Raw genomic sequence first — 15,858 nt, 5'->3', positions numbered from 1 at the left:
ACATAAAATGGCATGGTAGTCGATGGATGCTTGGAGAGTCAACCGCATTGATATATTATGCATTGTGATGTCAATGTTGATTGTTTTCAACAGGCAATTCAAACATAATGTCAGGTTGTGATAATATGGTGTTATGCATGTAAGATTAGGTTCCATGGTAGGACTCGGATCTGTGGCAGATTCTCAGATCAGTGGTATATATCAATTCCTGTCTTGTATGTCAGGGGCAAGGCTCAGTTTTGTAAAAACCAGTCACCACCACTTGCCCTTTCCATAACCTGCAAGAAAACTCATCCCCCTATCGATGAATGTTATGTGCGAAAATACGACAAACCAATCAGAATGCGTGTATGACTTCAAGTACTTCGGTCAAAGAATCCTCTCAGGAATAATTTTTGATTTTACATATGTCTGCATCTAAAGATTTACGCAAGATACAGTCAAATGTGTTCAATCATATTGTATAATACTGTATGTGTTTTATATAGCATCTGGAATATATATGATATATGGGGAAATATACTTGAGTCATTACGCAAGGAGTTGACAATTCTTTTAGCTATGGCTGTTTGCGCTTAGACGGAACCCAGTCGCAAACATGGCCACGAGAGGTGCATGAGTGGCTATTCGGCTTGTTCCGGAATAAAACAAGTTGGTCACGAATGTGTAAAGACAGCATTATTCTCTGTGCCCTGTGTATTCCTGTGTCCCTGATTCATAGCAGAATCTGCCAAGGAGTTATTCTCATCAGTTTCACCAAAGTAGTCAATATCTGTCGTCTGCATCAAATGTTTGTGCCAGTGAACTCACTTTCCTGTATATCCGTCTGTCATGTCCATGAAAGTAATAAACTGTGAAAAATTCACATTGTTTAGCAATTTAAACACCCAAATGCTATATTCTACCGTGAATTTTGAAATTTCTGCATTCTGATTGGTCAGTCAGAAGTTTCAAATGAATATAATCACCTCTGATTGAAACAGCTGTTTAATGTCTGCTTCACCATGGAAGCTAATATATAGAAAATCATTTCTTTCTCAATTATTGGGACTGAAAATTTTACATTTAAAACCTCATGCTATTCGTTCAATTCTAAACTTAATTAAGCGTGATTAAATCTAAAGGTAACGTAACTTTGTAAACAGTATGTATATCTCCTAGATTAACTGACCAGAAGAAGGGTGCGTCAACATGATGTCCTAGCAGAAATGACTTACTGTGTTTATGATGTTATAGTGTGATGTCATACATGAATGGGATTTAACATCTCTTTCAGACAAACTGCCACAGATTGGAGACCTAGCATATCTGAGTTCAACATATATTCTAACTGTACAAATGCTTACAATTGTCCTTATGTTTAAATTGATAAAGTCTTGATTTGCTACATAAATGCCTATTGTATATATACCGGTATATCATACCAGATTTCATGAACCAGGTCTCTGAGTTGGTATTCCTTTGTATTGGTGTATTGACACTTTCCTTCTAGTTTTTGATGTGGTTAAGAGGTTAAAACATCGAGGAAAATCCATGGATTTCACAAGCCATCCAAATAAGAAATTTTCACTGTATGTTATGTTGTATTCCATGATATAATGTGTCATTTTCTAAGGTTTTGTCCAGGGCCCTGGACGCTCCTGGATCAAGGTGAAGAGTGGTTTTAAGCCCTAGCAGTGGCAGGCAGAATGACCACAGGTTGAAGGTGCAGGATCAATGTTTTCTGTCGCTAATGAGTCAAGAGAAAAATAGGTTGATATATTTAAAATAAAGCTAATTTTGGGGTTTGTTTTTAGAGCCTAATACATCCACCCTCAAACTCTGGAACCCACAGCTCCTCATTGGCATTGTTTCAGAGAGATGGTTTTGTGCTATTGTTTTTTTAGCATGATACAAAGTTTATGGAGCAAAACCTATCTTTAAATGCCCCTTTGTCTAGTGCCCCGTATCTTCACCAAGTGACAGGAAATAAATGTCCCATATTAGGCAGGACCAATGAAGATTCGGGGTAGAATAGGTCTTCAGCAACCCATGCTTGACGTAAAAGGCGACTATGCTTGTCGTAAGAGGCGACTAATAGGATTGGGTGGTCAGGCTCGCTGACTTTGTTGATACATGTCATTGTATCCCAATTACTTGGATCGATGCTCATGACATCAATCACTAGATTGCCTGGTCCAGACTCGATTATTTACAGACCGCTGTCATATAGCTGGAAATTGCTGTGTGCTGTGTTAAACAACAAACAAACAAACAAACAAACATATTCGGCAGATGTCTCCCATATCAAATGGAACTGTGATAAATCGTATTCATTTCATCGCTGATCTTGCACCTTAAACCTACAGCAAACCAAACATTGAATGAATATATACTGCGAATGTTGTTATGTTAGTGTTAAATTAACATCTGGTAAAGCAGTTGATATATTTTTCAGATTATAAAACCTATGAAATATTTCCTTCCAAAGTTCACATGTAGTGAATACTTCCTATTTAAGTAAACTTGGGTCTAAATCATGATATTTTTTATCAAACTTGTTCATTAAAAACTTTCAGATTCGATGCTGATGATTGTCCGTGCTCAAGGTGCAATAAACATTGTTTGCGATACCTGTACAGTGTCTGTATGGGTGGAAGCTATGTGTATATAGCGCAATGTACATATGTATATATCACACATAGTATTGTGTAGCACATTGCTAACATGTTACCAAGGGCAGTTGTTTCCTGCTTGTTTATTACTGGTTATTTTTGTCTGGTGTACGCATCTGCCAACACTAACAACCAGCTGTGTTAAAAAACAAATCAAGTTTAAACATTATTTTATTACCACTGAGCCTGTTATGTTAAAACCTTTGATAACAAATCGCTGCTTCCCTGCCTGACCCGGGGGCACGGGTGGCCCAGTCGTCTAAGGCGCTGCGATTCGCTGTGCAGAGTTGCGCCCCTTGGCACGCCAGAAACCTATGATTGTGGGTTCGAATCCCGGTTCGCCCCGATTATGTTTCTAGGTTTGTCAGCACCATACCCGTGCTCGTGGGTTTCACCGAAGTGGTAAACGTCTGAGACCTGCATCACTTCGGGCTTTCCTCCCACATTAAGCTGACACGCCGCGATATAACTGGAATACTGTTAAAAGCGGCGTTAAGCCAAACTCACTAACTCACTCCCTGCCTGACCCAGACAAGTGATGTATACTGAACAAAGTAAGTTAGGGATCATGAATATTTGGGGGATATTTTTATGAAATTGTATGCTCAGTCTTCATATACCAATAAAAATGTTTTTAAATATCCATCAAATATTCATGATCCCTAATGTTTTTTGTTCAGTGTAAATTATTATATGTATGTTCACTGAAATAATCTTCACACTTACCAGTACTTACAAGCTTAATTAAAGTGTGGCACTCTACCCATGAACATACTATTAATGTTCGTTTCTATGACTGCCGTCCTATTGCTGGAACGGGGCGGTCGGGTAGCCTAGTGGTTAAAGTGTTCGCTCGTCATGCCGAAGACCCGGGTTCGAGTCCCGACATGGGTACAATGTGTCAAGCCCATTTCTGGTGTCCCCCGCCGTGATATTGCTGGAATATTGCTAAAAGCGGCGTAAAACTACACTCACTCACTATAGCTGGAACATTGCTGACTGGCGTTAAACATCAATTTATATGACCTTTTGCAATAATGAAAATGAAAGAATTTGAAAAACATTCTCATTCTACCAACTCCTGTTTTTCTATTTAATTTCTGTAGAACAAAATGAAGGGTCAATTATTTAGTTTTTTTCATTGATCATAGAAATCTGCAAAGCAGCCAATAAACATAAAGAGACCTGTCATTGAGAATACCATTGTAGACTAAAACAGGCAACTTCTGCAGAGACATTTCTGTTCTATTTGAGATACCTCTCTGTGCACCTGTGAAGATCCAGTTGAAATTGATCTTCAGCAAGCCATGCTTGTCTTAAGAGGCGACAAGATTGGGTGGTTAGGCTCACTGACTTCTTTGATGCATGTCATCGTATCCCAATTGCGTAGATCTCAGGATTGTCTGGTCCAGACTTAATTATTTACAGAGCATGGTCATATAGCTGGAATATTGCTGAGTGCGGTGTTGAACAACAAACAAACACAAACTAGCAACTTTCCGTGCAATGGGGACCTTTGAATATAAGGTTGATTGTATTTATTGTGTCATGTGCTATTGAATGTAATGATGACATCCCTCTCACTGTAACACTGAAGTCTCTTATTACCTGAGTGTTTTGCTGTGTATGATATGCTTGTTGAGGGTTAAAGGGATTTATTTTTTAAAATATGCATCTAGGAGGTGAAAGAGTTAAAAACTATGACTTCACATAAACTTTACAGTGAAATACAGATGTTTCTATCTAAACCAGGGGGCACGGGTGGCCCAGTCGTCTAAGGCGCTGCGATTAGCTGTGCAGAGTTGCGTCCCTTGGGCACGCCAGAAACCTATGATTGTGGTTTCGAATCCCGGTTCGCCCCAATTATGTTCCTAGATTTGTCAGCACCATACCCGTGCTCGTGGGTTTTACCGAAGTGATTAACGTCTGAGACCTGCATCACTTCGGGGCTTTCCTCCCACATTAAGCTGACACGCCGCATATAACTGGAATACTGTTAAAAGCGGCGTTAAACCCAACTCACTCACTCACTATCTAAACCAAATGGTTATTTAGTATTGTTAAATATTTCATAGTTTCATCACAGTAGCAGAACATTTGGTGGACAATTTGATATTGCACAATTGGGATGCAAGAATCGGAGCTGAACTATAGGTGTTAGCACTGTATAAATATATGACATGCCTTGTAGGATAGGACTACAATCCCAGGCAGTTCATTTAGAGGGGCTCACAGGGTGCATTGTAGGATGGGGCTGCTGATTTGGACGGCGCTGTGTGCTTGGAGGTTACGCTTAGCATTTTTCAAGGTTATTTCAAGAGGGGCATTTATTGTGTGTGAAACGGTACATTCACACATGAGATTATTTACTCCCCCTCTCATCCCATGTATATTTAGTTGTGAGACTAGTGAAGAAACATGTACAGGTTCCCGGAGATTAGATGACCTTCATCTTGTGTTGCACAATGGTGAATCTATATTGACTTGGTTCAATGTATCAAGAGACCTGTGAAGATCTGGGGTAGATCAGGTGTTCAACAACCCATGTTTTGCTGTAAGAGGCGACTAACGGGATCAGTGGTCAGGCTTCCTGACTTGGTTCATGCATATCATCGTATCCCAATTACGTAGATTGATGCTCATGATGTCAATCACTGGATTGTCTGGTCCAGACTCGATTATTTACAGACTGCCATCATTTAGCTGGAATAATGTTGCGTGCGGTGTGAAACAACAAACAGATCATAAAAGTTCTTAAAAAAATGTTTTTGAGAATGAACCAAATCTAGCATACCGGGTCTGTGTTGGCTTTCTTAGGATGCTATGTGCATGCTGATGAGGTAAATCTGCTTCTGTTGATGAAGATAGGAGTTAGTGATTGGTATACCTTCTGTCTGTTTTCAATGTCTTTGCAAACATTCCTGCTGTATGCAGTGTCTCTCTCTCTATGATACTGGGTTGTGCATGTAAATTTGAGGTAACTGCAGAGCATCAATGATTGTCTGCTCTGTCTGAGTGTGGAAGCTGTCTTTTGTCTAGGAGTGAAATGGAGAACCAGTTATTTGTTTTGGGCAAACTGTACTGAACTGTACTGAAAGAATATCTTCTTGATACTTCGTCAATAATAGGATTTATGTTTCGGACAAAGATACTAAGACTTAGCCCAATATTATTTTCCAGTACACTGCTGTTTTGTGAAATGTTAAATAAAACAGATATTTTACTTACATCTTGACCCTGGTGAAGTAGTGGATCTAAGAGTCTGTGTAAGGTTGACAGCTGGAGAAGGTCTTCCACTGCTCAATACATGTTTGCTTCACACTAGAGAATTAGCATGTTCTGTATTGTATTTGTATCAGGATACATCACTGTAATCATTCCATCCCTTAAAGGTGAAGCCATGGATGTATTACATGATGAAACAGGGCACTGGCGTCCAAGTTATCGAAATTGCTGCAATTCAGTGTGCAGAGTTACGTCCCTTTGGCATGCCAGGAACCCATGATGGGTTTGAATCACAGATTTTCCTTCATTATGTTTCTAGGTTTGTTCGCACAATATCAGTACTCAACGATTTCACCAAATTGATAAGATGTCTAAATCCTGCATCACTTCAGGATTTCCTCCCACATTAATTTGACATGTGATGAAATAGTTGAAATACTGAAATAATGAAAGGTAACAGGTAAAAGGTGATTCATTTCTTTGTTTTAGTTCTCACCTATCACCCAGTTAGAGTTTCCAGGTCAGGATATATGTAGGTACTCAATGCAAGTCTTAAGAGCGGACTAGATTCAGCATTGTGTGGTTACAGTGTAGTGTGACCTGGCTCACTGTCATTATAACCCAATAGGATTGTTTCTCTCATTATCAACTGCTAGATTGTCGGGCTTGTCTTAACTTGAATTAACCCTGCAGCTGTAATATTGCTGACTATGGATTTAAACAGTCTGACCACAAACCATTTAAACCATGTGATCCAATTTTAATATTGTAGTTCATGTGATAACATTGCCGATCAAAACAACAGTAGCAATAACCTAGAGTATAGCAAGAGAGAAGAAATGTACTGATTCATGTTGTTCAAACAGGGTATCATGTGTATGTGTTATGTTACATGTGTAATGGTTGATTATTTTTAACCTATAAGAAATGAAAAACATTGTTTTTATGTGTGTAAGATCATGACAGGTCATGTTCATATATTTGTTAAAATCATGATGATGATTGTAGTTACTGGACGGTGATGAGTATTATCACTATATGGATTGTTATGTTTCCTTGTTCTCCATGTGTGTTGCCTCCATCGTGATGTGCACCACCTGTACATATGTAGAATACTGATGCTGTTGATACAGAGGTAGAGAGCGGATGTCATATTTCTGTAAATCTTGCTTTCATGGCTTCATTATTATGTAAGATAGTCAAATAATTATCGCCAAACCAGATTAAACACTGCAAACAACTAGTGTTGGTTTTGTGATTATTATGTGTTTTATATGTCATTTTGGAAAAAGAATGAAGATCCGGGGTGGAATAGGTTTTCAGCAACCCATGCTTGCCGTAAAAGGCAACTATGCTTGTCATGAGAGGCGACTGACTAACGGGATCAGGCTCGCTGACTTGGTTGATGCATATAATAGTATCTCAATGGCATGGATAGATGCTCATGATGTCATTCACTGGATTGTCTGGTCCAGACTCCATTATTTACAGACCGCCGTCATATGGCTGGAATATTTCTGAGTGCAGCTTTAAACAACCAACGAACCATTTATATAATTAATGTCTGAGATCCTATATGAGGAACTCTTACTTGTTGGCCGGCATGAATACATTGAGGATCTTTGCACTGTTCCACCAAAAAACCTTAAGGCTAAGGCTGACACACTTGGTTAAGATCAAGCTAAGGTTGCTTTGTGAAACCAGTGTAACATAAACCTATTTCTAACTTTCGTGGTCCAGGTGGTTAACTGGTTAAAATGCATCAACTGGCTGATATGGTTTCGTGGTGTGGGGCATTTTGGATTGTTGCTCCTACTATCAACCACTGGTTTGCCCTGACGTATTATTTACAGGCCACGAGAAAGCACCATTTATTCACGCTTTTGTCCTAGATAGGGAACCTCAACTCTTTACTGCTGTCTGCTTTGCATCAACTTTAATAAGACCAATTGTATTTTTGGTTTTAGTTTCTGATGCCAATATACTGTGAAGCTTTCCTGGTGGAAACAAATAGGGGGGATATATACATACTTCCTAATAACAAGGACAGCCTACCTAGTCTAGTGGATATAGCGTCTGCCCGGAGAGCGAAAGGGGTTCGATCCCCGGCAGCGTCATACTAAAAGACGTTAAATTATAGTACTTGTTGTTACCTTGCCTGGCGCTCGGCATAAAGGACTGGTCGGATCGGAGTCGGTATATTGTGCCTCAGCTTGTTAAACTGCGGCATGGTATCTCAGTGGGCTAACAGTATCAAACCGGCGTTAGTCCGGGCGATCTTGAACGGGACGTAAGACCCTATTTCACCCGGGAACAATTCCAATTTTAAAGCCGTTACTAAGAATGCCACATCCGCCTTGATGGCGATCCTGTGCCTATCACAACCGGGCTTTGTCGTTACCAGAAACCTATGATCGTGGCTTCAAATGCCAGATTTGCCCAGATTTTGTTTCTAGATTTGTCAGCACCAAACCAGTGCTCGTGCATATGGGTTTCACTTATGTGCCAAACGTCAAAGATCTTTCCTCCAACTCCAAGCTGACACGCCTTGATGTAACTAAAATACTGAACTCACTCATTCAAAAACGGAATGTAACTTGTCAGTCATGTACTGATGGTGTTTTATTTCCATATAAGACGGGTTCTTGAATTACTAAGTACAGAAAGATGAGATTATCCATGATAATAATCGACTACATACATGTACACACATATCCATACTGATTTCTCGAAGAAAATACAAAATACGATAAGTGGAAATCTATATTTCTCATGATACTTGTAATGTCATCATGAAAATGTCATTATAGTCCTCGACACTCGAAATAGAATCACGAAATATTCGATGATTAACTGACGAAGACAGCTGCATGTTTGCTGATACTAATAAAGTGAAAACAAGCCATTCTGACGATAAGGAATATAACTTACAGTAATGACAAAAATTAAAAGCGCGTTTTTCATGATATGTCTTTTTTCAGTTTTCTTTACGCTTCACATCAACAGGCTGGAATGATATCGAGCTCGGGCACATCCCTTATCAAAAAGGCGGAAGGTATCCGACACGGCATGACAAATCATCGGAATGTTAATGTGACGTCACTTACATTGTCGTCACAGAGAAAAGCCATGACAACTCCCGTGACGACATAGGTGACGTCACGCTTTTGTAGCGGCTTCAGTTCCTGGCGAGGCGGAAAAAAATGGACGTGAAAGAAAGCAAAACGGTAAGGACTTCTGTCCCTATCTTGATCTACTGTAATTTATTAATACATTTGTTGACATTTGGGCTCAGATATTTTAAAAGGGCTTCTAAATTATTAATTCAGTAATTGCATCTAGATTTACATTTTAGCATTTCCAAAGATTTTTGTGACCTTTCTTTTCTCCACAAGACTCTTTCTAGTCTTTTTATCCACAAGGCTCTCTCTAGTGGTCGAAATGTTAACGTAAATGACATGCCCTGTGCGGGTTTGAATCTAAATCTAAATCTCGGATATAACTCGGAGAAATGAATTCATAAAAAAAATAGCATATTAGTGATCACGGGTATCTGTATCAAATCACCAATGATCATTCCAAAACGTCGCCGATAACCATAGAATCCTTTAGAATGTTTTGGAAAATACGCAAACACAAACGCCGAAGTGAACTTTCCGCCATATTGGATAGTGTCCTTGAATTCCTCGCACATTTTAGAATCAAATGACAAATGGTTTTTGTTTTTGTTTTTGTCGAGATGAAATCAAGCGAAGTAAGTTAACCCTCAGTCTGCCACATTAAACAGCCTTTGTATACTATAGCTGTGCAAACATTGCGGATTGATGTCAGTTATAATACATATGTACACGTAAAAACGTTCCTTCCGAAGTGGGGACCCAAATACTGCAGTCTACCCTATGTACACTTTTATGTTGTGTCGAAAAGCGTCAAATTCCGTTTTACTCATCGAGATTTTCCACACCATTAACGAAAATAAGGTAGGATAAATATTGATACAAATACCAATATGTCTTTCCCCGACTCCGTCAAAGACATAAAAATCATGCAGACTTGACGTCAAATAAAATGCTGTCAATTTGAATATTTCATTACATTTAGTGATAAAGCTACTGTTCTATTAATAATGGTGCAACATTAGTCAATACACTTGCACAATCAGGAGAATGTTGGAATCCAATGACTAATATATATGTTAGATAGGGACATCCAATTTGCTATTACTTCCTTTTTTATTTCATCATGTCTTATGTTTTGTTTTATATCTAACATATACAGTTTCAATATCGATATTTGTGTTGGAGTAGCTTAGTTCCTCGTGAAGAAAACATCACGAAAATGTATTGTCCTTACCCACATCAACGCATAGCAGAGTTATGCCCCCCCTTTCTTTGTACGTGCGTAACCTCTGTCGTCTTTTGACGACATAGAGGAAAATCAGTTTTCATCATTTACGGCCTATCTGTCAACAGAGGGCGCTGGTAGTCTTTTCCTGGACTTGTATTGAATGTATAACGTTATAAATAAGCATACAAATCCATTTCATCCATTTACACCATCAGATGGCAAATTTAATGTTTTACATATCTGCGTAATTTTATAGCCGGAGGTACATCCAGTGCCGAGCGATCGCAGTTCTCGCGCAACCTTAACTTTTCAAATCTTATCAAAATGTGCATCAGAAAGAAAATGACAAAAAAATTATTTTGTTTAGGCATTCAGCGGGTTAAGGTCCAAAGACGCAACCATGATATCCCTATCAAATACATCACCATCGAATAACCATTCTTGTTTGTTTCATGTTTAGCCACAACATTATCAAACATGGGTGTATATTTTGCACGTCGTTCATTATATAGCGCCTGTAAAGGCCTAGAGTATTCAGCTGAAAACAGGTCATTGCAGGTCAAAACAATACAGCAAGTAGGGTCACCACAGACCATCAAAAGAATAGAAGATGTTTTGAAAAATAATAATATGTTCCAGGAAAACGTCCCGAAATAACTTCTGCTTACATTTAACTGAACTTGTTGGATGTTCTGAAAAATATTGATGAAGGCCAACACAATCTTTTATAGGCTTGTCCTCTCAGAGAATCGTTTTTGTCTTGGAGCGCTGATTGAAAAATATTCTCAAAAACATCTCAAACAAAAGTTACAAACGTGGTTGACTATGTGTGTGGGACCCGTAAAGATCCGGCGTTGAACAGATGCGGGGATACGCATGGTGCAGCTATTGTGCAGTGATGACCCTCATAAAAGTTCAGATCCGGGGTAGAATAGGTCTTCAGCAACCCATGTTTACCATGGCGACTATGCTTGTCGTAAGAGGCGACTAACGGGATCGAGTGGTCAGGCTCGCTGACTTGGTTGATGCATGTCATCGATCCCAATTGCGTGGATCGATGCTCATGATATCAATCACTGGATTGTCTGGTCCAGACTCGATTATTGACAGACCGCCGTCAAATAGCTGGAATATTGCTAATTGCGGCTTTAAACAACAAACGAACACACAAAACAAAGGACCATGTGTGACTGTAACGGATATTGACACGTTTTAGCATGGTGCCGCATACTCTTCTTAACTACAGTAAACTACGTTTAAAACGAACACGCTTATAACGAACTGACGGATATAACGAACCTACTTTTAGTCCCGACCGTTTGTTGTCCATATGCTGTATGTATGCTTATAACGAACTACGGTTATTACGAACTAAAATTAGTGGCCCCCTCGAGTTCGTAATAACCGTAGTCAACTGTACGTGCATTTAGGAACATACATCTTTATATTACTGCACAGGAGATCTTCTCTCCCCGTCCGATCTTCAACTACAGTGAAACCCTGCGGTTTTGGAAGAGAAGAGAGGGGAGGCTGGTGCCAGACTTTGTCCTCAGGGCTTTCATGGCAGCTGGAGATGATATTAGAGTCCGAGAAGGTACTTAAGGAATGACAGTTAATGGAACTTACATATTAGTTTGTTCCAGGTAGTGAATGAATGAGTAAATGAGTGAGAAGCTAGAATCCCACACCTGTACCTGCACCACGTGAATAGGGGCTAATAAAGTCTTATGACGTCATTCCTTTATCAATTGCCACCATTGACGTCATATTGAAAGGGACATAAGCCATGGGCCCACTTGCACAAAGCAATCTTAGTGCTACGACTATTGTAAGCCTATGTTAAAGTATGGGAGTTACAATCATCCCAGCGCTAAGATCGCTTTGTGCAAGCGGGCCCTGGTGTGTTTATTATGGAAATAGAAATGTGGTAAATGTGAAAAATATAAATCGATTTAATGAATAAAATAACTTAGTTACTTGTGATATTTGTATTGTTTGGGCTCTGAAACTACTGGGTAAATACTTTTCATGCTGAAAAAGTACAAGGAAAATTTAATTTACCTTTACCTTAAAGGGGAAGTGTACACGCAAAAATCACTTTCTTTCTTTTTCTAAACAAAACGCAATTTTAGAATTAGTTAGTATCTGTGTTTGAAAATATACACTCATTTTTTTCACAGTGAAAGTAGGAAGCTCACAATAGTGTGAAAATGATATGCCGTTATGAGGCCTTCGTTTTTCGAGCTAAACTGGCCTGAGTTATCCCCCTTAGATTATGACGTAATTGGTGCCAATTCAACTGGGTCCCTGTCTATTCTGAACGCAAAAGATATCAAGTACAAGTTTGCGGTAAAACAACATGGCCTACGACACACTCCGGCGCAGTGGTGACTCAGCATAACACTATGCTGGCTGGCATCTGAGACGCTAGAATCACACATCTGTACCTACAACACGTGAAGCGGCTCTAACAAAGCATGATGACGTCATAATGTTTATCAATTGGCACCAATGACGTCATATTGCAAGGGGCATAAGCCATGGTGTTTTTGTTATGGAAATAGAACACTTGGTAAATGTGAAAAATATAAATCGTTTTAATGCAAAACATATGTTAATTAATTGTGATATTTTTATATTTTTGTCTATGACACTTCTAGGTTAACACTTTTATTGTGGAAAAAGTACAAGAAAATTAGGTTCATTTCCGTGTGAACTTGCCCTTTAAGAATACAGTACCACAAACTTTTCAAACACATGATCATACACTATGACGTAATTTGTATATCTTGTTGCCAGTCACACCGGCGAAACAATGCCTTGTGACGTCAGGGGTCATCGAGTGTGCATAAGCTCCTCCCAGTGATCTATCATCTCTACACGCAATGTCATTGAATACGCCCTGCAGTGTTGAGAGTTTTGAGTATTTGTTTACTAATTATAGCCTGCGGCGGCGCATTTTAAAGCAAGCGCTAGTTTACGAAAGCACTTTTGTTTTTTATATATTTTTTATTTCGTTTTTTCTCGCAATTGAAGTGGATAAAATGGTTATAAATGGGAACTAATATACATATATTATTTTTTCGGTGCATTAATTTTCACAAGAATGCAGTTTATTAGGGATATTATATTGGCGCTGAACACATCCAAATGTCGCCAGTGTTAGGGTAGGTTACCCCGAACTCTATCCTCAGCCCTTGGATCCCCTTTACGATAAATCACCCCTTTACGATCATTAGGGTTAGGTACTCGTTTAGTGGCTTTTATAGATCATTATATAGCGGCTTCTAATATTTTTCACACAAAAACGTCGAGTAAAAAGGATGAAATGGTTTTGTGTTGAATATTTTGGCTACTGGAAACTGTCCTGGAACATTCACACAAGCCACTTTCACCGGCTACATTTTGTCAGTACTGATTCAAAAGGGAACTCACCGTTGTGTCGTCACTAGTCATGCTTATGGAGCCTTATTCCTCCCTCGTTCCTTACTATTATCCACATCATCCTTACAGTGTTCCCTACCACACTTTTCTGTCACAAAAAACACCCGACGAATTATTAAATACCATATCATTCATGCATACTCGCGAGTTCGACGTCTGACGTCTGACGCCTGGAGCCGTTTTCAGTTCGCGGCATATCGGCTCATTCCTCACCACTCGGTATCTTGTAGATTACAGAATGGGACGAGTGTGCCGAATGCCAAACGGGATCATTCGTAAGTGTCCGTAGACTAAAGTTACGAGACACCATGCCTACCCGTAACCTTCGTAAGTGTCCGTCACCTATTCGACCCTTTTCGTTCAGTTCCGTAACGTCATAGGCATGATTAGGTAAATTTGCACTAAGTTTTACAGTGTGGACGTAGCTCAGCCGGATAGATGTCAGGCTAACAATCCGAAGGTCGCGAGTTCGCGTGCGACGGATTCTCACAAAAACTGGTTGCTTGTCTTGAGACATGTGACCTACGGCACAGATCGTCCTCACGAGAAGTTGTGTATCCTATAACGTTATCACAATGGCCTGTTACTAATGGAATTTGGACCAGACAAACCACAAACTGAAAAACATGAACACTTCTCAAGACGTGGAGGCTGCCCTGACGACAAACATGAGATACTGATAACCAATTGTTCTATATCAGAGTGAGTGAGTATGGTTTTACGCCGCTTGTAGCAATATTCCATTAATATCACGGCGGAGGACACGAGCTTCCCAATTTGTTCCCATGCGGAGAATCGAACCCGGGTCTTCGGCGTGACGAGCGAACGCTTTAACCACCAGGCTGCCCCCGACTCTTCTGCATTGGAATATCCACGTTCTTGTTCTAATCCTACAATTTACCCCGTATTTCGAATTCCAAGAATCCCTTCGTTATATCCAAAATTTGATATTCACTAGTATAGACAATAGTTATGTACACTGTGTTAATCCACGTGGCAAAACGTGCACATCGGTTATTAAGTTTATACCTCGAAAAACTCATAAATATATTGAAATCAATTCTTATAAATATTAACTTCACAAACTCGTTATCTAATTTTTAACAAGCTCAAAACTGTAGACAACGATACGAAATCCGTTGCCTCGCTCAGCCCCACCATGTAACACAAGCCCCGCCCATTCTGTTATCAGCCAATCAGGGAACAGTAGTCCGCTAGGGTTTTACATGACCACAAATTATTGCTTGGTGAGCCAATCAAATTCCATGGAATCACTCTCAATCCATTTATATAATAATAGGCAATGTCATTGCAGCAGGTTTAATATTATCAACGTCTTATAAAACTATTAATCGTTAAATATATCCGACTCCGTTTATCTGAAGTCGAATGTATTGAAACACCCGGTCTTTTACAGAGCTTCATGGACAAAACGGCAGATCCATTTCAGGTGGCCCCCCCCAATACGCCTTGACCTTGCTGTGGTGGTCAGTGACAATCCTTTTTCTGTGCGGGCTGCTGTGGTTGCTGATGTGGGATAGATTCGTCCCAAACCTCTTCGCAGAAGACTGCAACTGCCACAGCCTCTTCGAGGTCCTCGGTTGGGATATCATGGGATCACTGCCCGATATGTTGTAAATTTCGAAGTGTACATTCGGATTTGAGGGACTGTATAAAATACAATTATTGACATATTTGTTTTTCTCAACGTCAATAACAAGTGTTTCGAAAAATGGGAATTGATCATGTAAAGCGTATTTTTTAAAGGATGTATTTAGACCCGTGAAGTTCCGGGGTAGAATAGGTCTTCAGCAACCCATGCTTGCCGTAAAAGGCGACTATGCTTGTCGTAAGAGGCGACTAACGGGATCGGGTGGTGATGCATGTCATCGATCCCAATTGTGTGGATCGATGCTCCTGATGTGATTCACTGGATTGTCTGGTCCAGGCTCGATTATTTTTCAGACCGCCGTCGTATAGCTGGAATATTGCCGAGTGCGGCGTTAAACAACAAACAAAACAAAACATGTCTACAACCAGTTTTTACAATAATTCTAATAAAATTTTGTCTTTTTGACATTTTTACTATTTTTACTATTATCACGGACTTGTTATATAGGTCCGTGCTATTATTCACCCGTTATATTTTTCTCTCGTATATTTTATCATTTTAACAGATCTATTGTGT

The 15,858-nt window shown here is 39.5% G+C and overlaps 1 protein-coding gene across 2 annotated transcripts; it reads left to right on the top strand.

The window, feature by feature from the left end:
- The first annotated feature begins 9,042 nt into the window (after positions 1-9,042).
- On the top strand, positions 9,043-15,571 carry LOC124110939. 2 transcript variants are annotated; one of them, XM_046470430.2, is made up of 3 exons: positions 9,043-9,106; positions 11,685-11,820; positions 15,121-15,571. In XM_046470430.2, exons 1-3 carry the CDS (start codon positions 9,083-9,085, stop codon positions 15,306-15,308), a joined length of 348 nt encoding a protein of 115 aa, XP_046326386.1. In that variant the 5' UTR covers positions 9,043-9,082; the 3' UTR covers positions 15,309-15,571. The 2 variants fall into 2 exon arrangements, with proteins under 2 accessions (XP_046326386.1, XP_046326385.1); XM_046470429.2 differs by having other exon boundaries at positions 15,088-15,571.
- Positions 15,572-15,858: the final 287 nt, after the last annotated feature.

This window comes from Haliotis rufescens, unplaced genomic scaffold (genome assembly GCF_023055435.1).
Source record: "Haliotis rufescens isolate VD_foot unplaced genomic scaffold, xgHalRufe1.0.p SCAF_1, whole genome shotgun sequence".
NCBI lineage: Eukaryota > Metazoa > Mollusca > Gastropoda > Lepetellida > Haliotidae > Haliotis > Haliotis rufescens.
The sequence above is the reverse complement of the archived record's forward strand: the minus strand, read 5'-3'. Positions and strand labels throughout refer to the sequence as shown.

Coding starts and splice junctions, on each gene's coding strand:
- LOC124110939 (XM_046470429.2), top strand. CDS start 9,083: ATGGACGTGAAAGAAAGCAAAACG. Junction 9,107..11,684: donor ACGTGAAAGAAAGCAAAACG/GTAAGGACTTCT, acceptor ATTACTGCACAG/GAGATCTTCTCTCCCCGTCC. Junction 11,821..15,087: donor TGATATTAGAGTCCGAGAAG/GTACTTAAGGAA, acceptor GGTCTTTTACAG/AGCTTCATGGACAAAACGGC.